The 23,524-nt window shown below is 32.2% G+C and overlaps 3 protein-coding genes across 4 annotated transcripts in view; all 3 read left to right on the forward strand.

The window, feature by feature from the left end:
* The window catches only part of LOC111424234 (tenascin accessory), a 595,836-nt gene that overhangs the window by 187,269 nt on the left and 385,043 nt on the right, over nucleotides 1-23,524 (forward strand). The window lies entirely within an intron of this gene.
* Nucleotides 2,239-12,018, forward strand: LOC111429363 (uncharacterized). The gene is made up of 5 exons (XM_023065255.2): nucleotides 2,239-2,550; nucleotides 2,600-3,882; nucleotides 10,341-10,590; nucleotides 10,643-11,657; nucleotides 11,721-12,018. The coding sequence occupies exons 1-5, from the start codon at nucleotides 2,304-2,306 to the stop codon at nucleotides 11,998-12,000; spliced, it is 3,075 nt and encodes a 1,024-aa protein (XP_022921023.2). The 5' UTR covers nucleotides 2,239-2,303; the 3' UTR covers nucleotides 12,001-12,018.
* LOC111429422 (pyruvate dehydrogenase E1 component subunit beta, mitochondrial-like) lies at nucleotides 16,440-17,669 on the forward strand. Its single transcript, XM_023065346.2, has one exon. The coding sequence runs from the start codon at nucleotides 16,552-16,554 to the stop codon at nucleotides 17,620-17,622; it is 1,071 nt and encodes a 356-aa protein (XP_022921114.1). The 5' UTR covers nucleotides 16,440-16,551; the 3' UTR covers nucleotides 17,623-17,669.

The raw sequence follows: 23,524 nt of genomic DNA on the forward strand, positions 1-23,524 counted from the left end.
TAATATTTCTTTTTGTTTTGTTAAAAAAGATCACATATCAAAGTCGAAATCAGATTTTACAAAATTAAAGTTTAAAAAGTTGTAAAATGAAATTAAGGGCGAAGTGTTACAAGTTTACAGGTTAAAATTTAAGAACGCTCTTTTTTAACAAAAGAAATATTCAGAAACTTGGGAAAAATTCAAGAATCATCATGTGGCTTAAAAATCGACGATTTTTTTTAATCAATGTAAAATGACCCAAAAAACTCGTTAAAAATAAAAAGAAAGTGCGGAAAAGTAACTAACACTAGATTAACGTCACTTATAAAACTGCTATTATATGATAACTAACTTCTGGTTTAAAATGTCAACCTCAATTTTGACATATTTGTAATCTTCATTAAATAGTATATTGTTTTATATGGAAGAGAAGCAGTGCTTTTTATGGCGTGGTCTGTCGCTTAGCGACGAACGCAGTGAGTCGCTAATGACAGATGAGCCGTTAAAATTGTGGCGTGTCCGACAGTTTGCCGGACGAATGAAGTGAGTCCGGCAATGACGGACCAGCCACAAACGAATCTGCTTCTCTTCCGAATAAAACATAGTATTTTTTCTTCAAACGTTGCAAATAATTGCAATATAAATTTTAATAAATTTAATAAAATGACAATTAACTTATTTTCCAATACGGCGCTAAAGTGACATGTGCTTCAGCGGTATGGCGCTAAAGTGAAATTTACTTTAGCGCCATAACGCTGAAGTACTTTTTTGCTATGTTGATCTTACCAACCGTCGTTATGCAACAATGACTTACTTCTACCGCGAGTAAACACGACAACAAAGTTGTCATTTAATGACGTTTGAAGAAAAAATACTTTAAAATGGGTACAAACACGACATATTTATCTTCAATATTAATGAAGTTATGGTCAACTTCCGGTTAAGAATGTCAACGTCAAGTTTAATATATTTGTAATCGTCGTGAAAGATCCTTTAAAATGAGTCCAAACATGATACGTTTAATTCCAATATTACTCGAGATATAAGCAACTTTCGGTTTGAAATATCAATGTCATTTTGACATATTCTTCATTTTTATAAAATGTCTTAATATTTATCACAAAAACAAAAATATAATTAATTAAAAATAATAAAAAATTAAGGTTGTTAAGGCTATTAATATTTAAAAATTAAATTGCTATTTTCATTGTTGCTAACTTAGGGTTTAATGTTTTTTATTCTAACTTCGGTTTTTTGAGATAAGTGCGTCATCTTTGGACTCATTTTAAAGGTTTTTTAATGAAGATGACAAATATGTCAAAATTGACGTTTCAAACCGGAAGTGATTGTATTTCCATTAATATTAAAGTTAAATATGTCGAGTTTGGACTCATTTGAAAGGATTTTTTATGACGTTGACCAATATGTCAAAATTAAGAGTTGAAAGTTCGAACTTTTTGGTTTTTTGAGATAAATTCATCAAGTTTGGAATCACTTTAAAGGTTATTTTATGAAGATTACGAATATAATAATAAAATTAAAGTTGACATTGACAACATAAGTTTTTTTCACGACTAAACCCGAATGTTTCTAGTTTTCATTCTAGTTTTAGTGCAATAAAAATACACAACATAGTTATATCTCATGCTAACTACTGCTACCTACCGCTGTCGTTTGTAAAATGGATAAGATGAGAGATATTAAGCTATTTGTAGAGTGTCTGAAGATGGCCAATGGCCGAAACTAGTTAGACTTAAATTCAATATAAAATAAAAGACATAAACTTTTAATTTTATACTATCATTTGTTAATCAATATCAAAAACATTTTAATTTTCGTCATGATCATCAGTTTCTTTAGGCTTGTTAAAATATAAATTTTCAGTTAATGATTTATTAATTAATTAAACATCTTCAAACGCCCTTATCTACCTTTATAGGTATCTTACCTACGTAAGGAGTTGATTCCATACAACAGTATCTATTTTCGTTCATATGTCTTTATATTTTCTAGTGAAAAATACATTCAAATTTATATACTCTTTAAAAAGAAATTATCTTTAAAAATAATGTCATATAAATCCATATCATCATTGTACAATCATTATGTACCGTTTAATAAATTCTTGTATTTATACTTTATACTTTTATCATAAAACTACTGTTAAAGATAAAATTAAAAAAACTAACATTTTTATTTATTCCGATAAGAAGTTGGAATGAACCTGATCAACGTCCTTTTATCTTATTAAATGGAAATAAATGCAACAGACAATGAATATCAAATTTAATAAGATCTCAGTTGTGCTTGGTTTAACGTAAAGAATGAAACTATCAGCCAAATTTCTTATAATCGCTTCAATATCTTTCATAATTTCTTACCATAAAGGAAAATCAGCAAACATTTTAAGTGTTTTTCCAATACCTAGTAAAAGTCATGATATTCTTGGTAGCATTCTTTCTAAACATCTTTCAAAACTTGGGCATAACGTTACTTATATTTCCGCATTTAAACACGAAGAAAATTCAAATTTTCATTTGATTCAAATTGAAAATTGGGATGAATTTAAAGGTATTTTAAATTTATTTATTTTTTTTATTTATTAGGCAATTTTTTTTAGCTAACATGAAAAACTACATCCAAGGAACCGCTACAAAACTGGATGTAATAAGACAAGTTTTTAAATTAGCTGAATTGGGTGAAATTATCTTTGGGGATAAAAAAGTACAAAATCTAATTCATTCCGATACAAAATTTGATCTTGTGATTCATTTAATTGGTCTTGATGGATCGATAGCTTTAGCACATCATTTTAAAGCACCTCTAATTATTTTTACACCATTGAGTGCTTTATATCCTCATAATAAATTGTTAGGAAATCCATCTCCACCTTCGTACATTCCAACAATTGTAACACCTTACAATCAAGATATGAGTTTTACCGAAAGAGTTTACAATGTAATAATTCCGTTTATTTTCTTTAATTACTTAGAAATTGTTTGTAATTATTACGGAGACGAAGCGATAAAAACTTATTTAAAAAGCGATGCAAAAACTGATGAAATTCGAAAAAATGCTGACTTAATCTTAGTTAATTCCGATGTAAGTACTGAATTTCCACGACCTTACGTGCCGAATATGATTCAAATCGGTGGATTTCATTTACAAAAACCAGAAAAATTAAACGCGGAATTAAAACAAGTTTTGGATGATGCTAAAAATGGATTTATTTATGTGAGTTTTGGTACAAATGTAATTCTTAAAGATTTACCTAAAAAGTTTTTGGACACCTTAAAAAGGAGTTTAAAAAGATTACCGTTTAAAATCGTAATGAAATACGAGGATGATTTTATGATGGATACGCCGGAAAATTTTTATTTACAAAAATGGTTTCCACAACCTTCAGTTTTAGCTCACCCAAATATTAAATTGTTTGTAACTCATGGCGGATATGGAGGGGTTACTGAATCACTCTATTACGGAATTCCTTTAATTTGTATTCCATTTTTTGCCGATCAATGGAAAAATTGTATCGATGCGAAATATAGCGGTTATGGAATTATGTTTGATTGGGACAAAATCGACGAAAGAAATCTTTCAGATGGTTTAAATCAAATTTTATTAAACGATTCGTTTAAAAACATGGTAATGTTTAAATCCGATTTATACAAAAATCAACCCATAAATCCAATGGATAAAGCTGTTTATTGGATTGAACATGTCATCAAACATAAAGGGGCAAAGCATTTAAAAGTTAAAGGAACCGATTTAAATTGGTTTCAATATTATCTTATTGACGTATTTTTATTTCTTTTCTTCATTACGTTTCTTTTTCTATATTGCTTATTTAGCGTTTGTAAATATTTTTATAAAAGCATAAGTTTCAATAAAGTAAAGACGAATTAAATAAAAAGTTAGTGTTTTAAACGGACTAACCTCCCCAGTCGGGGCTAATCTAGAATTGCAAGAAGGAAGATTTATTAAGATTTAGCGGGAACTGTAATTGCCACAGTTCGGGTAGCTCCACGTTCCGATTCTCTGCAATTAAGGCTGAATTTAAATTCAATGGACTATAACGGGCTCTTATCTTCTTGAATTGCCGAAGAGAATCCTTACACCTGTAATTACTTATGAAAACTTAACATTTTCAATACTGTTCAATTTGAAATTATTAAAAAAAGCTTTTTAACGAAATTAGACGTTTTAAGAGTTTTATTAATCTTGTTTTTTGTTTCAGGTAAGGAAGAATTGTTGAAAATAAGTTTGGGTATATATGCAGAAACTGTGAAGTCGGATTTACAGCTCCGACTCTTTATAACAAAAACGTCAAAGTGACCATGTTTTGTGTCATGACCAGAAGATTTGTGAGGATGTTGAGGGTGAAGGTTCCCAATCCGTACGATTGTAGGATTTAGAAAGGTATAATATTTGATTTATATTGTTGACATGAACAACGTTGTTTAAGGACAACTTTATTTTTTTTACTTGATATATTCGACTAGCACATAAGCTTGATAAAATTGCATCAATCTTGGAGATAATGATCAGATTTGCATATAACGCACGACGAAGCTTTCGTGTTTAATCAGGTTCTGTCTAAGGTCCGCGAGAACTGTTATTTTCCAGCGCTTTAACAAAATCCTTACAGTTCATTAGGTAACATAAACACCTTTAATTCTTGATATTTTATATTTTTTGTACTCATTCCTGTTTTAATATCTACTGCGTTTTTTCAACGATCATAATGTGCACATATTTTATGCTATTGATTAATAGATGTATCGCGTTTGTTACCATAAATCGTTGTGATATTTTGTAAAAAAATGTATTTGTTCACTTCAAAAATAATGGACATGTTATATTGAGCATTCACCAATTATAGCGGATATTGATGCTTTGTTGTGAATTAACTTCGAAACTAATTGGTAAAGAACTTTAGTATTAAAATATATAGATACAGGGTTTCGTCCATGAAAAATAATTATTTACATAATTAAGTGATTTTGTTAATAACTGTTTGAGTATATTATGATTTTATTAATTAATTAACGCAAAGTAATGAAAACTGAAGTGAACTTGCGCTGCATTAATTACCCATATTTATTGCCGAATATTCTTGTGTCAGCACTGTCCTCCAGTAACAAACTTAAAAAAGTGCTACAGACGACATCCTCTCTCGTCTTAGAGTGAGCCAAGGGTGTTTGGCTCACGGATTGTTTGTCGCTCAAGGTTTTTCTTTATTTTTATTCTAAAAGCATAATAATAGCTAAAATTGCAACAATGATTACTGTTACACCAAGCGAGGTCATTCATCTTCTTAGGCTGATGAATAAATTTTCGGAGCTTTTTGTCTAATTCCGTGAAGTTGTTTTTGTTCTACTTCTACATTCTTCCCATTAGTAAGTGGTATGTTACTTAGGTTTGTATGTATTTCATTTTGAAATAATGTTATGTTTTGAGGTGGTGGTCATTTATTTACATTTTAGTTGGTTAGCCGTCCGTTCCCTTCTAGTGTTTATTGCCACTTTTGTTCATACCATTTGATGATCGGTTCCAATTGAAAACCTGTTGATTTTTGCTTAACAGCAGCTGTTAGGTTTAGGGAATATTAAAAAGTTTTGCAATATTTGTTAAAATTTAGAGTAGGCCTTTCCGTATATCCCTTAATTGTCAAAATTAATAATAAATGTATCATAATTTAACACAAAAGATTTTTCAAAAAAAAATCGTCTTTTATATCAAACTGCCTCACTGCGGGGTAGTTTGATACACCCTGGCACCACATTGATACAAGTAGGAAATTAATAACAAAACCAATGCTTGAAAATATTTATTGAATTACAATATTTGGTAAACTAGGAAAATACAAATAACTAGCCAGGTGAGCTGTACCATCAGCAGGAATTGGGCTCGAAAGTTTAAATATAATATCTTCACGTGATACTAAACTGATATCATCATTTTGTGGAAAAGAAAATTTGTTGTTTCTTTTTTGCTTTCGTAAAAACTTAATTTCCATTTCGTGTTCATCAAGTATGCGCAGTACTTTCCTCAAAAATTATTGACAATTTTTTTGGTGCAAAATTTTACAACAACAAAATCATCAACATTCAACAGATCGTCCTCGTCGCTAATATCATCTACTGAATCAGAAGAAGACCCTGACTCCTGCTGTGTATATATTGCATTATTTATTTTTAGTTTTTTTATTACTTGTTTTAATTTCTTTTCGTTCCTGTGCTTCAAATTTTCTTCTAATCTAATTTTTTCCGGAATTGATGTGTAAATACTAGATTTTCCTTTCTTCACTTTCGAAGTTTTCTTTCTGGTTCCTACCTTGGCAAAAGGTTTAACGTGTTCAGGAAGATGATTCAGAATTGAAGCACTTTCATTCAATTCTGTAGAAGCTGATTCCACCAATGACACATTTGCCATTGACGTTGATGCCACTTGATGTAGTACCACAGATGTTGGCGGTACTAAGAAAGTTGATGTAGATAGGTTTGGGCCTTGACTATGTTCGGGGTTGTTTGTCTGATTACTTAAATCAACATCATTTCAATCAGTTACATAACTAGATAAAAAATCTTTATCAGAGAAAACTAATTTGATTATTGGCCAAATTCCTGGTTTCTCAAAAGCCTTTAAAATATTTTTGGGAGTAAATTAATTCAAATACGCTTTGTTTGCTAAGGAAGGATATATCATAAATAGATATTTGCTTTTCAGCGTTGGTCAACATCCAGTCATTAAATGCACTTTTGAGATTGGCTTTGAATGGGCCATAAACTCCAACGTCTAGCGCTTGAAGTTTATGGCTAGTGTGTGGAGGAAACGACAGAATTGTGATACCGTTTGCTCGGCAATAATTAATTGTATCTACGGTAAAGTGCGACTCATGGTTATCAACAAGCAATAGAATTGGACGTTCATTTGATGAATTTGCATGCTTGCATAAATGTTTTAAGCCTTCCAAGAATAAATCACCCGTCATCAAACCTGATTTAGAAGCTAAGCCAAGTGAGCAGCTTGGCGCCCTATTCAAGAAGTATTTTTTGAATCTAACTCTAGGGAATATAAATGATGGAGAAGCTATTAAACCACACGCACTGATAATTCCACAAAAAGTAACTAACTGACCACGTTCACCCGATACAATTTGGCCTACTTACTTTTTTCCTGAAAAAATAATTGCACAAGTTAAGAAAATTACATTGTACCTAATTGGAAATTTTTATACCCCACCTCATTCTGAAATCACTCTGGGTGTTGGCAACACTCTAGTTATACCAGTTTCGTCAATGTTCTAATTCTATCTGCACTAAATTTGTATTTTTCCATCACTGACGGGTAATTATTAAAAAATTCATCTAAGGTGTTTCTGTTAAATGCAGTCGCTCTAGCCAGACTTGTATTTTCTGGGTTACGTAAACTTAGGAAAGGATGTCGTTTCATATAGAATTGCATCCAAAATTTACCAGCCATTTTCTTATTTTATTTTGTATGTCCTCCATAGTGCATTTCGACGACTTTATCAAATACTGTTTTAGGTGAATTTCTCCATCGTTTGTGAATATTTGTTGGCTTGTATATTTCGACTGGTACTTTCGCTTTACAGATATTATCAATATCAGATTCGGCGCCAGAATCTGTACCGCTATCATTAGCACGGCAATTTAGTTTTTTCTATTTTTCAATTCTGTGCTGAAGTGTTACTCCTATTATAATCATTTACAGCAACTCGGATAGATTTTTTGTGTTTGATAACATCTCTCATAGCTAATTTAATATCTTCTTCAGCTATGAAAGCTTCTGTGTTTTCTTACGATAAGTGCGCAGCATACCTTCAGCCTAAAAATGACAATCATCTTGAATTATACGAAATTCAATTTAAAGGTGAGGCACGTTGATACATGCATCAATGTGCCTCACCTTGTTTCCTATCAATGTACCCCACTAGACACTAATAAGAAATAGCTGCTCTTACATTACCTTCAATTTTGTTTAAAAAAAACATAACTATGAAAGTTAACAGCCAACTTTCATAAAAATAAACTGTTACCGTCAAAAACGTTCTCTAAAACTTAACTAAATACGAAATGAACGAAGTGAAATAAATTATCAAAACTTACGTTATTTACTGCAAAACAAACAATAATATTCTCTGGAAACACTTATGACACTGCACATTCCAAACTTCGACACAAAACACGCCACGGTAGTGTCGTCTAATATCTAGAAGCACAAACATAGAACTGCACTGTGCCGAGAAAATTTTGATGCGTATCAATGTGCCCCCTATATCAATGTGCCTCTCTCGCCTATCATTACGAACAATATTTGGTTTTATATCCATAGTCACCCATTGAGTTTTCTGATTGGTCTTGTTTTTTCCCCAGTTTGGAATTAAAGTTGCCAACAACGTGTAGCGAGCACGCTGTCCTTGCAGGGCCATATCAATATCATCATAGAGTTGGTCAAGTTCTTCATCTTCCGAATTTAATGTATGAGCGTAAGTCCTTATAACCTTGAGGTTCTATTTAGTATTTAATCTCAATATCAGATAGATAACTCTGGGGCTTATTGCTTTGATGTCTATTACATCTGATATATGTTTCTTGTGAATAGAACCTACTCCTCCTTCTGATACTTCCTCGTATCCTCTGACTTGCGTCTCTTCGTTGCACCATGCTCAGAACCACGGTGTCCCATTCTATTTTCGTTGCTCTTTTGGCATTTCTAGTAGCTTTTTATCCGAGAGTAAAGTTGTGGCATTATTGGAAGTAACGAATTTTTTCCTCCCCCAAGATACGATAAGGCAGCCCTTTGTAGAGACGTGAGGTTTTCCCACTTGGGGACAACATCGTTTGTTTTCAAAATTCGTAATTTGTGAGGTATTTGGCCGTATTCTTCTATGCTGGTTATGTGGTTGAAAGAAGGCAAGAGATATTATAAATGAAATTCTTGGTTTCGATAAGAAAGCAAGGATCCTAGAAGTAAGGTATCCCTGAAGTTGATCTAGGAATAAATAAGTATCTACCCGGTACCTTACATTATAATACTTCACTAATATAAGATACAATTTGATTTTATTATGATTTGATGCATCAAACAAAACCGTTGCAAACGCTGCATTTTTCAAGTCTTCTACAAATATTTTATCACAGTAATTTTTAAATGTCGCTTTAATGATAGCCTCACATTTTGTCCTGACACATACAAATTTAGCATTGCAAAACTTTTTCTAAAATATAAATATTATAGTTTATTATATTTCTAAAATATTCAAGTTACTGTCTGTTTTCCCAATATAGATTTTAATGCAGTTTTCAGATTTAGACATATAACTGGGTGTTTCAATAAGGATTCTCGAACTTTGACACTGTATAGTAGTCATGTATCTGAAGCAACAGCTACTAAATATGGAAGTACAGCAATTAATGTTGAGCAAATCATCATGAAAAGTTAGTATTGAGTAATAAAGGAAAAATTATTAAGCTTTAGTATTGAAATGAATTCTCGGTTAAGCTTCTATGATCTACTTGATTATTAAGGTATAAAATGGTATTAGTTAAACAGTTTATGTTGATGTTATGACCTTGTTATTTCGACCAGCGATTTGGTTGTATCAAGTTTGAAAGTTCTACTTTTATTCTCCAATATAATAGAAAAAATGGCTAAAAACATATTCTAAATTCTAAACCGTTAAATTTTGTCTCTCGTTTTTTATTTCATATTTTAATAACTACTCATCCTGTAAAATTACCGACATTACAAATTCAATAATTTATGACTGGGTTAATAGGCGTTTTATTGTATGAGGGGTAATTAAACGAACAAATCAATGCTTCAAATCGTTTCCAGAATGGTTCTCATATAAAAGATTCACATATTCCGTTGCGGCAATTCTCTTCAAATAATTAATGTTCAGTACTGATTTACAACAGGGGCCGAGTTGCAAAGGTGCAATTAAAATTTAACGCTCACGAGAACACGAAAGGTTCTTGAAATTGTAAAATTTTAACGTTAACCACCTCGTTAAAATTAGTTATAGTAAAAGATAAGAGTATACCTAATATCTTCTAAATGGTAATAAATAGTAAAATAAATAAAGAACGAAATCACAATAAGAAAAATTAATTAGATAAAGACATTACTTTGTTAAAATTTGTTGTAATAATAATTGTTAACGATATTTACCCATAAAATAAAATCACGAAATAATAATGATCTTCAAATTTTCAATAGATAAGAACTACTCATAAAATTTCATTATCGTACCTTATCTCACTTATATATAATAGCAGGAGATAATATAGGGGCATTAGTCTTAATAGAATTAGAAATAAATCAAGTATTAGCAAAATACGATGGGTTTCTCAAATTTGTTTAAGTTTTTAATAATATGTAGTGTTTTAAATTTGGGAGAATCAGCAAATATCTTAGGGATATTTCCAATACCGAGTAAAAGCCATGATATATTAGGGAGTACACTTTTTAAACATTTATCGAGTCTTGGGCATAACGTAACATACATTTCTCCATTTACTCATAATTCCCAAAAGAATTTTCATCATATTTGTGTTAGTGAAATTTCAAAGTTTAGAGACGGTAAGAAATATCATCATTACAAATTTGTTTTCTGTTTTATTAAGTTGTTTAGATAACATGAAACAAACCATGCAAGGAAATGGTACAACGCTCGGGATGATGCTTCAAGTATTTAAAATGATGGATATGACAACCATGATTTTTGAAAACGCCGGAGTTCAACATTTAATCAAATCAAAACCGTCCACTAAATTCGACATATTAATTCATTTTATGGGAATAGATCCGACGTTAGCTCTGGGGGACCACTTTGACGTGCCAATAATTTTATTTTCACCAATTGGTGGCTTTCCAACTACAAATAACCTTGTTGGAAATCCAGCTCCTTTTTCCTACGTTCCAAACGTAATCCTACCGTTCACTGAAAATATGAACTTTTTGGAAAGGACTATTAATACAATGGTTACTTTACTGCTTCCTTTACAGGAATACACAGTTAATTGGGTTTCTAATAAATCCATTAAAAAATATCTACCCGAAGCAGCTTCAATGCAAGAAGTTAAAAAACGAATCGATTTAGTTTTAGTAAACACTCATATTAGCACGGAAAGTCCACGACCTTACGTGCCAAATATGATTCAAATCGGCGGTTTTCATTTACACAAACCAAAACCTCTCGATGAAGATTTAAAAAAGGTGTTAGATGAAGCTAAAGATGGATTCATTTATTTTAGTTTCGGTACGAATGTAAATCTTAAAGATCTCGGAGAAAACTTTATGGATATATTTAAGAAAGTTTTGGGAAAATTACCGATAAAAGTTATTATAAAATACGAAGACGAATTTATGGAGAACAAACCGGATAATTTTTATTTGGGAAAATGGTTTCCACAACCATCAGTTTTAGCTCATCCAAACGCAAAATTGTTTATTAGCCACGGTGGTTACGGCGGATGTACGGAAAGTCTTTATTATGGTGTTCCATTGGTTTGCATTCCATTTTTTGCGGATCAGTTTAAAAATTGTGCTGATGCTGAAATGAATGGGTATTCACGTACGGTTAAATTAAATGAATTAACGGAAAAATCATTTTCTGAGGCTTTAAATAAAGTTCTTTACGATGAACAGTAAGTTAATTAATTTAATTACACTATATTTAATTATAAATTTTATTTCTTATTTTTTATTAGATTCAAAGCTGCTGTTAAATTTAAATCTGAAATGTATCGGGATCAACCTATGAATCCAATGGATAAAGCTGTTTATTGGATCGAACATGTCTTAAAACATAAAGGAGCTAAACATTTAAAAGTTAAAGGAGCAGAATTACCGTGGTATCAATATTTATTGGTTGATGTATTTTTGTTTCTTGGATTTGTGATATTAATTGTTTGCTTTATTAGTATATATATCATGAAATTTCTTTTTAGAAAATTATTTGGTGCTAAAAATAAAATAAAAGTAAATTAAAAATATCGTGACAAATAGAAGCCTTTGTTTATTTAGAAATTAAAAATTTGATTATGAACAAAAAGACATACATATTTTATAAAAATATAGATAATAAACAAAGAATTTTTCAATGTGAAGGTTTGTAAGATTGTAGTTAGCAAGTTTTTGCAGTATATCTTGAAGTTGTCGGAACTAAACAAAAACTGAAACTGCAAATGCATGTTGAGTAGTGTTTCCTTCACTTGTCCTAGATACAACAGGTGTTCTCAATAGACGCTGGTCACAATGACATCCTAGAAATAGCCAAAGCTAAATGGTTTAAATAAAGCAATTTTCTTTCATTCAAAAGGCAGCAGAATTGGTATGTTGCTCCATTAATAATGATAGCAGTAGTGATGGCAGTACTCAAAGTATAGGTCCGATTGGTAGTTAGAGATAATCACTGAGTACTAATTTGCTTCGCTTACGATGGTTTGTGTTTTACCACTGAATATCTATCTGTATCGTGCTAGCCGAACTACCTTTGCTTTCTTGACTGCCAATTCTCTGTTCTCCATTAATGATGGGGCCCATTTAAAAACCATGAATTGATGCGATTAGAACTACGTTTTTTATTGTGTTTAGTTTAATAAAACTTCTCCAAGTTTGCTTAGAATGGGTATTGAGTTTTGTTAAAATTAAGTAAATCAGTGAATTGTTCCAAGATTTAGTTGCGCAACAATAAAGTCTTTAGTCTTCTTTATGCAAAGATGTTTCCGCTTTCATCCGTTATCAGCTACAATAACTTGGGTTGTTTGTTCGAAGTATGATGAGAGATTCTAGTGGAGAATCCAGTGTAGTCCTGAGAATTGTTTGGAATGAGTAAGCTTTTTAAGCCGACCCACCACAATCTCCTTAATAGGATTCACACTTCGACGGTTTCTGAAAATAATTTAATAAGTTAATAAGGTTTTTAATAAGGTTTAATAAGGACTATACGCAATGATTTATTTGAGAGTGTCTAAATCAATGACATTGGCTACAGTTTTAGAGCATGAAATATCTAAAAGAAATATGCAATATTTCAGGTTGGTACTCTGCGATATGTGGTAAATCGTTGAATAAGGGGGCAACTGGGCAAAGTTAGCCTCATCTTAAGTATTCTACTGGGGATTTTAAAAGAGAGACTTTTCGGGTTTCTTACGACAAGTTATTTGGCTTTATTACGGTAATTTCTGATGAACAACTTTCCAGTTCGGAGCTTCTTCTATCCTTTTAATATCCTAGTCTAAGGTTTCTTTCCGATATTGACCTCTGAATGCTGCTGATCGAAGTAACCTTTTGTCTTCCTCGCTTCCTCCTTTCTGTCAGCACACGCTGGAAAGCAAGTTTTGAAATTCTTTGTTCTGACATTTTCTTAACGTGTTGGTACGAAATTAACTGGTTTTGTTAAGTGTCCTCCAGTATTGTTTTGCCCACCTTCATTATTTCAATTATTCTCTCGTTTGTTACTTTATCTATTCTCGATACCCTAACTGATCTTTGCCAGTAATCCATCTTTAATAGTCTTTGTTACCTGCTAACCTTCATTTTCATATAAGACGATGCTTTTAAAAACTGCGAAATATATATAACGTTTCTTTTCAGGTGATATACTTTTGGACCATATCGAGTGCAGATATCTAATTATCGGATTTTCTTTCGTGACCTCCGTTGTTATTCTTGTGCCCAAATAACTATACTAGTCAAACGCATCAACTTCAACGCCATTTTGTACTGTCAATTTTTCCAATACACATATATTAAGTCTTCTTAATATTTTCTGAAAACCCCAATTATTATCTTCGTCCAAAAATTTCCCTGGCATAAACTCCAGATTCTCTTTAAATTGTGCAATGACTATCAGCAAAGTGAAGTGTATGTGGTGTTATGTTGCTTGGTATGATCTTTTTTATCTTTTCAGTGCTTTGATTAGAATCGCTTATCCTTGCCTAACACCTTTACTTTCTTGAAAGGCTGATGAGACAATATTTTACCCTATAGTTTTGGAGTTTTGGTTGTTTTGGCAGTTAATTGGTGATACCTCTACTACCTGCCATAACTTTCTTATAGAAGCTTTGTTAAGATCTACAAACAGTAGATGGTTTAACAACATTCTTGATTGGATGCTGTCTTTCTCTCATTTATTTGATTCATGCTATAGATGACTATAGTACGACACCATTAATTCATCAACAGATATACATGCAAGTTTTCACAATCGGGCATCATCATCATTGTCGTCATACAGCCTCTTGCAAAGTCTTGACTTTCTCAAGCTTCAATCTCCATTCCTTTCTGTCCCTTGCTTGTGTTTGTCCAGTTTGTTACTATATCCATGTTTTCAGCTGATTCATAAGCATTATGTAGTAAGTTCACATCCCCCGTATATTCCACGCAGTATCTTTCTTCCGAATGTGGCTAACATAGATTCACAAACGGGCATACGTTTCATAAATTGTTTGTTTAGATGTTCAACAAGTGATGTACCAGACACATGGCATAATGCAGGAGTCCTTTTACTCTTCAAAAGAGGCGATAACAGCATTTCTTATCACATCTATACAACCTGTTGACAAAGGTTATTGCAAATAAGTTAACAAATAAATTCGACTCATATCAACCTGTAGAACAGACCAGTTTCAGGAAAGCTTATACAGCACCATTGATTACTTGCAATTAATTCGTCTGGCCAATTAGGACCTGGCATTTGAGGACTTCAAAGCGTTCGAATGCGTCAAAACCTGGGCATTCCTGCAAGCAATGGATCAGACCAGGATTGACTCACAATTTATAAATCTCCTGTAACATATATACGCAAACGACACACTTCAAATCAAAAAAAGTGATCCGCCAGGGAGACACTATTTTATTAAAACTCTTCACTTTGGCATTGGAAAATATCTTCAAGTCACTATCATAGATAAGGCAATTAACATCGATGAGACCTATTTAAACTATCTACGCTTTGCAGACGATACTATCATAATGACCATCGATATCCAAGAACTATCAGATATGCTAACACAACTAACTACAGGGACCAGAGGAGTGAGGTTAAAGATGGCTGATAAAATGAAAATTTTTCAAAATCTCTCTCAACCTATTTCTACACATAGCATTAGCAATCGCTTCATTACGAAGATCCAAACCCATGCTCTAATATATGTCTTTTTGGGCCTTTTTTTGGTCTAGAAGATTGTTAGTTTTCCAAAACAATTCAAACAGTTCGACTGGGTTTTTACTGTGGCTCTATGCGTTTGATATTGTAATATTCTCTTCATTTGCGTCCTATGAAATCTATCCTCTTTTCCAAGAATTTGTTGGATCTGTTATTTCCATTTTTGGATAATTTCTGTCTCTTATAATTTGGTACGTACTTGATTAGCTGTTCATCTTCATCGCTCTTCGAAATCACTCCTTAATGCTCTTCTATAATTTCTTTGGAAACAAGACTTGCTGCAGCTGGAGCATTTAGAATTTTCGCAGAAAGTTTGTCGAAAAAGTCACCCAAATGCTCGTTATCTGATTGCTCAGAGTCGCCACCAGAATCTTCCGCAGGAGGAGTTATGTATATATTTACTGAACGAAAATATTCTTTATTCAGATGTTCAGTAAATTATTTCCTGAACGAATGTGTTTTTCCGATAAAATATCCATTTTCTACACTACATTTCAATGAAAGTAAACTGCACTTGCGCATAGTTTACCAAGAAACCTCATATTTTCCATAAACACGTTACTTGAATATTCGCCCATGGAAATAAAATATAATGTCAATATAAATTTGAAATATAGCAGCGAATGGGTTAAGATTCTCTATGAAAGTGAAAACCTCTAATTCTTGGATGTCAACTTATATAATAAATTATGTTTCGATTCTATAATAATTAATTTTGTTTGTTAATTCACGTACTCCCTTGCTGTATAAAATGCTAATAATAATTAATTCTTGTAGAAGTAATTTACACTGGGAGGAGAGTTACACAACTGAATTTTAATGTAACACTCGCGATAACACGAAAAGTATGAAACAATTAGTTATAGTAAAACAAAAAAATCCTTATTGTAGTAAATACTTACGAAACTAAATATTGTATAACAGATAGTAAAAAAAGTTGTTATTATTGATAAGTACAAGTCATAAGTTTCCCAACGATAACTTATCTTCTTCATATATAATGACTGGAGATAAAATTACTAATCATTCTTGTGTTAAATATAAAATAAAATGGGGTTTTTAAACTCTTGTTAATTTATTTAATTTTGGATAATCGGCGAATATTTTAAGAATGTTTTGGAATATTTTTTGGTTGATGTATTATTTATATCATAAAATCTCTGTATAAAAATTCGTTGGCATTAAAAGTAAAATGAAATTAAACTAAAAATATTTTAATCATTTTGACAAAATCAATCTTACATCAATTATTTGTCAATATTACACGACATATCAATTAACATTTTCTTTTTCTCAAAATTACTTTGTACTATCAAGATTTTTTATAGAATGCGTTATGATTTAACGCTTTAAATGATTTTTAAATAACGATGTTATTATTAAAAGGAGTAATTTCAAAATCCATTTATCTAAAAGCAAATTTTTCTACAACCGTTCCCGTCCAGAAAAAACTCACCGTGCGAGATCTCTTGGGAATGGCGATCGATGAGGAACTGGAAAGAGATCCTCGAGTGTTTATTCTCGGCGAGGAAGTCGCTCAATACGATGGTCCTTATAAAATTACAAAAGGTTTACTAAAAAAATACGGTGACAAAAGGGTCATTGATACTCCTATAACCGAAATGGGTTTTACCGGAATTGCGGTTGGTGCTGCTATGGCTGGTTTAAGACCAATTTGTGAATTTATGACGATGAATTTTGCTATGCAAGCTATTGATCAAATAATTAATTCGGCGGCTAAAACGTTTTACATGTCAGCTGGGCGATTTAATGTTCCAATAGTTTTTCGAGGTAATAATGGTTGTCCAGCTGGAGTGGCAGCTCAACATTCTCAATGTTTCGCTGCTTGGTATGGTCATTGTCCAGGTTTAAAAGTAGTAGTTCCATATTCTGGTGAAGATAATAAAGCACTTCTTAAGGCTTCTATTAGAGACCCAGATCCGGTAGTATTTTTAGAACACGAATTAATGTACGCAAGAGAATTCGAAGTTTCCGATAAAGTTTTATCAAAAGATTATGTACTTCCAATCGGAAAAGCTCATATTGAAAAAGAAGGGAAACACGTCACTTTGGTGTCTTATTCGAGACACGTTGGATTTTGCTTGGACGCTGCTAAAGATTTAGAGAAAAGTGGTGTAAGCGCTGAAGTTGTTAATTTAAGAAGCATACGACCGTTGGACATGGGAGTTATTTTCAAATCGGTTAAGAAAACGCATCATATTGTTACGGTGGAACAAGGTTGGCCCGCTTTTGGAGTCGGAGCAGAAATCTTAGCGAGAATTAGTGAAGATCGAACATTTTTTGAACTCGATCAACCAGGTATTAGGATTACAGCGGCCGATATACCCGTTCCTTATTGCGAGCCTTTAGAAACTCTTTGTATACCACAGCCAAAAGATATTGTACAGATTGTCAAAAAATTATTAAATGTTAAGAAATAAAACTAGATATGTGGTTAAAAAAATATATACAAAAAAATGATTGCTAATTAATTTTGAATTATGTTAAAATGAAGTAAAAAGGTTCATAAGAAAATCCTTCAGTGGAAACTTTAATGTAGTACTGGTGAACATGTGTTAACTGCGGATCTCGTGCTGGTAGGGGTTTTATTGGGGTTGCCCCCGGGGTCGTGCGAGTGTGTTACACTTGAAAAGCTGAGCATGTTAATGTGTCAGTGTGGTGCAGCGAAGTTAGTGTCAGCCGGTTACGAGGGAAAATCAATAGCGACCCGGTTGTTGCCTACACACAATTCAAGATATGCTTTGAAACCGTATTCCAAAAAAAAAGCATCCAATCAAAGAACATTATATCCACTTATAAATTTTGTCAGATAAGCTTAATTTGATTGCCGATCAAAGGTCATCTAATCTAGTGTCTGGTTGATAAAGGTAAAATCGATACAATTCGAAAACCAGTAGCCGTAATTACTATAACTCAGCGGAATCGTTTCGGAAATTGCCGGCCATTATGTGTCTACCGCCACGCCCTCTGTGTGCCGCCAATTGCGGAACCGATCGACAGTTTCCAAACACACACACTAAATAGAGCTTTTATGGCGTCAATATTGATACAATATTATTAGTACACCTATTTCGCGTTGCTTCCACTAGCCACAATCTAATCGAACATGACGATGTTGAGTTTACTATCAGCAATAGAAAGCTTTGTCCAACATGCTACTTCACGATATCAACATTGAAGGGATATGAAATAAATTGTTTCAATTTAAACTGTTAACTTACATGATCCAAACGGATGTGTTAGAATATGTAAAATATATATTCCACTCGGTAAATTCATTGGTATCAATTGGTATAATAATATATTTGCTGGTACTCTCCTTGAACTGAAAATGATTCCCGAAGAGACTAAAATTTACTTGAGCTTACAAGAAAATCATAATATAAAATCCTCATAAGTAGTTTTTATAACAATTAAAAAGCTGTACTCGGACTTGGAAACAAGATATAACCTTGTTAAATGTGATAATTTCTCTTTAATGTTTCGAGGGTAATTTGTTACATTGTGTTGAAGATCCTCTTCGTGACGGCGAGCTTTCACCCTCTGAACTATCATTAAGTAAAGTTATGGTATTGCCACTTTCGCATCGCTAATGTGTGACACGCCATCATTAGAAACCATAGAAAAGGTTCTAAATCGAAATTATAGGGGATCGTTTTATTTGTCCTTAACCATATCGTTCTTCCTAACCGTATATAACTTCAGTAGCAACCTTTCTTGACAATAGCAGTGAACGATGGCCCTTTAAAAAAGATATTAACAAAGACATTCTCAATATGTGAAAGAATTAGAGTTGGCGTTAAAAGCTTTGTCGTATTGATCTATTATATTTATACTTATGTCTATAAGGTACTTGAATCAAATATCTGAGTCTCAATGTCGGATATTATCATTAATGCACAATAAGAATATAAAATTTAAATTGGTAACATTTTAGACATAAAAAAAATCACAGAAAAGGAAGACAGGAGTTATTATAAAACGGTCCTTTTCAAAATCAATGAAATATAATTATCGTAGACCCGAACAACAAAGTACAATCTAGTGTTCTATTAATGACATTATTAATCACCAACTTAATCCCGCGTACAACAAAAAACATCTAGCTGCAACCCTTCGTTGTTGGTGATCCCAAATCCGTTCCAGTGAAATCATCCACTTATCTTATGTTCAGAATAGAAAAAATATTCCTTCTGCATCTCTTACGTTGGAATGATAATATGCTGGTAAATCTTCCATATTCTCTTGACTATATATTCTCCTTAGAAGAAATTATATCAGTTCTAGAGTTGGTATCCTATCCTATGTAGGGGGTGCAACATCCATTCCTTTTAGGATTCAGAACGCATAACCTGGGAAACTGAGATAGATCACACCCTATCTATATACGACCTAAGGACCATAAAGAACAATGTGTCAAGTATATCATCGGAGCATGGACCATTTTTCAGCGTACATTACTGGTTCATTATGTTAATAGTGCTTCATGATGAGCTAAGGGCCATAACGAACAATGCCTTCAAGTATTTCTCTGCAATACCCCGCCATAATAGTGGTTGATTTTGTGAGTACATGGTCTCCATACAACTTGATAAAGAGTACCGCTTTCTCTTAGCATATGTTAACTATATCATGATTTTTACCGCTAAGGTTTATAGATTTCTCAACATCTATTGCTCCAGCTAAATTTCTAAGATAAGATCACCACACAATCACATAGGTATAGAGTGGCGTCTATTCGCACTGCAGAAAGCGTAACAGGACAATTTGATATTGAATGTTTTGTTGATGTTTGTTGACTGTACACCTTAAACAGATTTATTTTAATATACAAATCACAACATAATAACTGGTATCTCCCAATAACCTCTATCGAGATTGTTAACGGCGATCATTAACATCGTCTTGACATTTCTCAACATCATTTTTGATACATCACAGTATGGTTCTTAATATCCTAGAATATCATCAAATCGGATCAAAATCGTTCTTCACATAATCGGTAACATCTCCTAGCGTTGTTCTCGCATATACTAGTCTGGCCTCTCTCAATATCTTATTCGTCATCTATAAACATTGATATCACCAAAGACTGTTATAGTAGGAACAGTTGTACGCCATACGCATATGTCAAGAAAATTACCTTTCACATACATTTGAATGATTCGAATACCGCCGCTACCATTTTTTATGGTATCAGTTGTGTAACAGCTCCAGATTTATTCGTTGTTTATAAATAATTTACGTTAATAATTTACCACCTGCCAACTTCAGATATAGTATCGCGATTCTTTTGACGTTAGTTCCCGTAACACCAAAAACTACAAAGGATTAGATGTGTACCTCATTTAATTGGTAGAGCGCTGAGCAAGGATTGCTTGGAATTCTGGGTTTAAATCCTGCAGTATTATATCTTTCCAAATTTTAACCAAAGTCTGTCGACATCAACATTGGCCTAACTCAACACTGACATACCTCAACATCACCTTTGATATCTCTCAACTCGTTCCTAATACCTACGATATCTTTCTAAACTCTCAAATTTACCCACGTAATTCCTATCATCTGTCAATCGTGTCATCATCTCTCAATATCGTCTTTAATATCCTTGAAATGTTGTTGGCTTTCCTAATCATCTCCTATAACATAGAAATTGTACCTGACATATCGTTAGCTTATCTTATCCTGACCCCATAACATTTTCTCCAACATCGATCAACATCAACATAGATATCTAAGCATCATCTCTGATACATCTCAACGTTATCTCTGATATCCTCTAACATAGTCATTGATATGCTCAAATAAAATCTTTAACATCGATCAACATCGTCTTTGACATACCTAAACATTGTTTCTGAGATTTTCTAACATAATTCCAGGCAATTTCCAATAATACCTGGTACCTTTTAACACCTTGCGCATCATTTATCAACATCGTTCTTAATATAACAAATGCCTGATGTTTCTAAACATCATCTTTAATATCCTCGAACATAATCCCGATAACCTCGAAAATCGTGAATGGCGTTCTAGGGATACTTACCTGACCCCTCTACATCTTCATCAGCATCTATCAATATCGATCTTAATAAAGGTAGTAAAGGTTCTTTGAAATATCTTAACAACATCCTAAAATCGTCATTGATATTCTCGAATATTGTCTATAACATCGAAATCTTTACTATTTTATTTTATTTTATTCGGGATACGAACACAGTTTCCACCACAATAGTATCCACTAAAGAATTCATACAATAAAAAAAAAAAAGAAATCAAAATGTAACAAAATCAAATAACTAATTAATAACAAATTAATACATCATAAAAACCTAGTATCATAACAAAACAAATAACAAAATCTAGATATAACAACAAAAAGAGATAAAAAATAAAAATAGTGTTTCTAATTAATAATACAAGCCAGATTGAACTCGAATTACCCAGATATTCAATGGCAGATATTCAAACTCAATATACTCTTGCGGAAAGACGCCAATGAAGAATAAAAAATGTCAAACATCGAGCAATGACGATTGTAACAATGCATCAAACGCAATTTAGTATGTCACAACATAATCTCTAACATCACTCAACAATGTCCTAGCATCCCTAAACAACTTCTCTATTATCTATCAACATCGTCAATAACATCCCCCTACACTATCTCTAGCATCGCATAACATCTTTTCTGACATCTCTCAATACTGAGCAATACAAGAGCATCCCTAATACTGTCCCTAATATCTTCGATTATTAAGAGCTTTCTCAATGTCTTGTATGCAGTGATGTGAATTTGTAAATTACCTTGTAAATTACCAAAATATTTACCGTAATTTACTATAAATTACCAAACAAATTTTTCATAAATTACCGCTAGGAGCTAGGATGTTTGCGCATGCGCTTTAGGTGTTTTGATAATGCGGTAAAGTCCTTATAAGAAACTTAAAAGAGTTGGTTATAACAGAAACTATAACAAGTAGTCTAGACGAAAATATTAAACGTAACATTTTAAGCGATATATTCAAGGAGAAATTTGATACATAATATAAGATTTTAAATCCCATTACAATAATTTTAAAAAATTTACAAACTACCCAACCTTGCATTTCTCATGTTGTTGACTATTGTCAAAATTTGAATGATAATGACAAAGTGAATGGCCAGTTTTAGAACTAAAAACAATTCTATGACTTTTAAAAGCACGAAGTGATATGGCTGTAACGCCTTTACAGTTTGCAACAAATTTACTAGATCCAAAAATTATGGGAAAACATCTCAGTAACGACGAGTACATTGCAGCATTGACATATGTATATCAATAAATTATCGGCGCTTCTGGTTAATGGATCTAATGTAGCAAACGTTATGACTGAAATTGAATACTATAAATCAAAAGAACAATTATTTTCTAACGGTTTCATATGGAAAGCTTTGGATACGAGTGAACTGCATTCTGTTATATGGTGGAAGTCTCTTTGTTGTACTACATCTTTAAGCAAAGTAACAACGAAAATCTTAAATTGCTCACAGCAAGCTTTTCTGAATTATTTGTTTGAATTACATAGAATTCATATTTTGTTTCATTCAGAGTTTTTGTTACATAGGTAGTATATTTTAAATAGTTTGTATAAAGGTTTTGTTAAATCAAAAACAAGTTAGATTCTACTGTCCTTGAATCAAAATAATAAAAAGGTTACCGTAGTAATTTATCAAAAAAAGTATTAAATTACGCGAGAATAAATTTTGAGAAAAAAAAACTGTAATTTACACAAATTATAAATTACCGTAATTTTACATCTCTGCTTGTATGGTATCAAAATTATCTCAACAATATACTTTAAACATCTTCTCTTATACCTTTTCAACATTATTTCTGATATCCATCAACATCATCCTTGATATATTTCAATATCGTCAAGGGCATTTAATTTTTAATATCTTCGGCGTTTCTGGGTATCCACGTGACTTGTTGACTTGCTTCTCTATTGCATTAAGTTGACGTAGGTACTTCGTCAGAAGGTTTGCTGAATATCAATGACTTTCTAATTATTAGGAACGATACACCACTGAAAGTCATTTTTCGATTCTGTATTGTTAGCAAATTTAGCAGTAAGTTTTTGATGTTAGGACGCTCTAAATATTTAAATTATTTGAAAGTTTTTATGTCGTTATAAACAATCTAATTATTACCATCATAGACAGGATAGGGTATTCATAATTGGGTGCGTGTTGAAAAACCATTAAACGTTGTGTTTAACGTGTTAGAATACCTAATAGCACATATAGAAATATTAATTTTAAAATTTTTGTTGTTTCTCA

Source organism: Onthophagus taurus, chromosome 11 (assembly GCF_036711975.1).
Source record: "Onthophagus taurus isolate NC chromosome 11, IU_Otau_3.0, whole genome shotgun sequence".
NCBI classification, from domain to species: Eukaryota; Metazoa; Arthropoda; class Insecta; order Coleoptera; family Scarabaeidae; genus Onthophagus; species Onthophagus taurus.

What these genes read in the sequence shown, in the direction of transcription:
- LOC111429422 (XM_023065346.2), top strand. Translation starts at nt 16,552, where the DNA reads ATGTTATTATTAAAAGGAGTAATTTCAAAATCCATTTATCTAAAAGCA.
- LOC111429363 (XM_023065255.2), top strand. Translation starts at nt 2,304, where the DNA reads ATGAAACTATCAGCCAAATTTCTTATAATCGCTTCAATATCTTTCATA. An exon ending in TCAATAAAGTAAAGACGAAT is followed by an intron (nt 3,883 to 10,340) that starts TAAATAAAAAGT and finishes ATCAAGTATTAG; the next exon opens with CAAAATACGATGGGTTTCTC. An exon ending in AATTTCAAAGTTTAGAGACG is followed by an intron (nt 10,591 to 10,642) that starts GTAAGAAATATC and finishes TAAGTTGTTTAG; the next exon opens with ATAACATGAAACAAACCATG.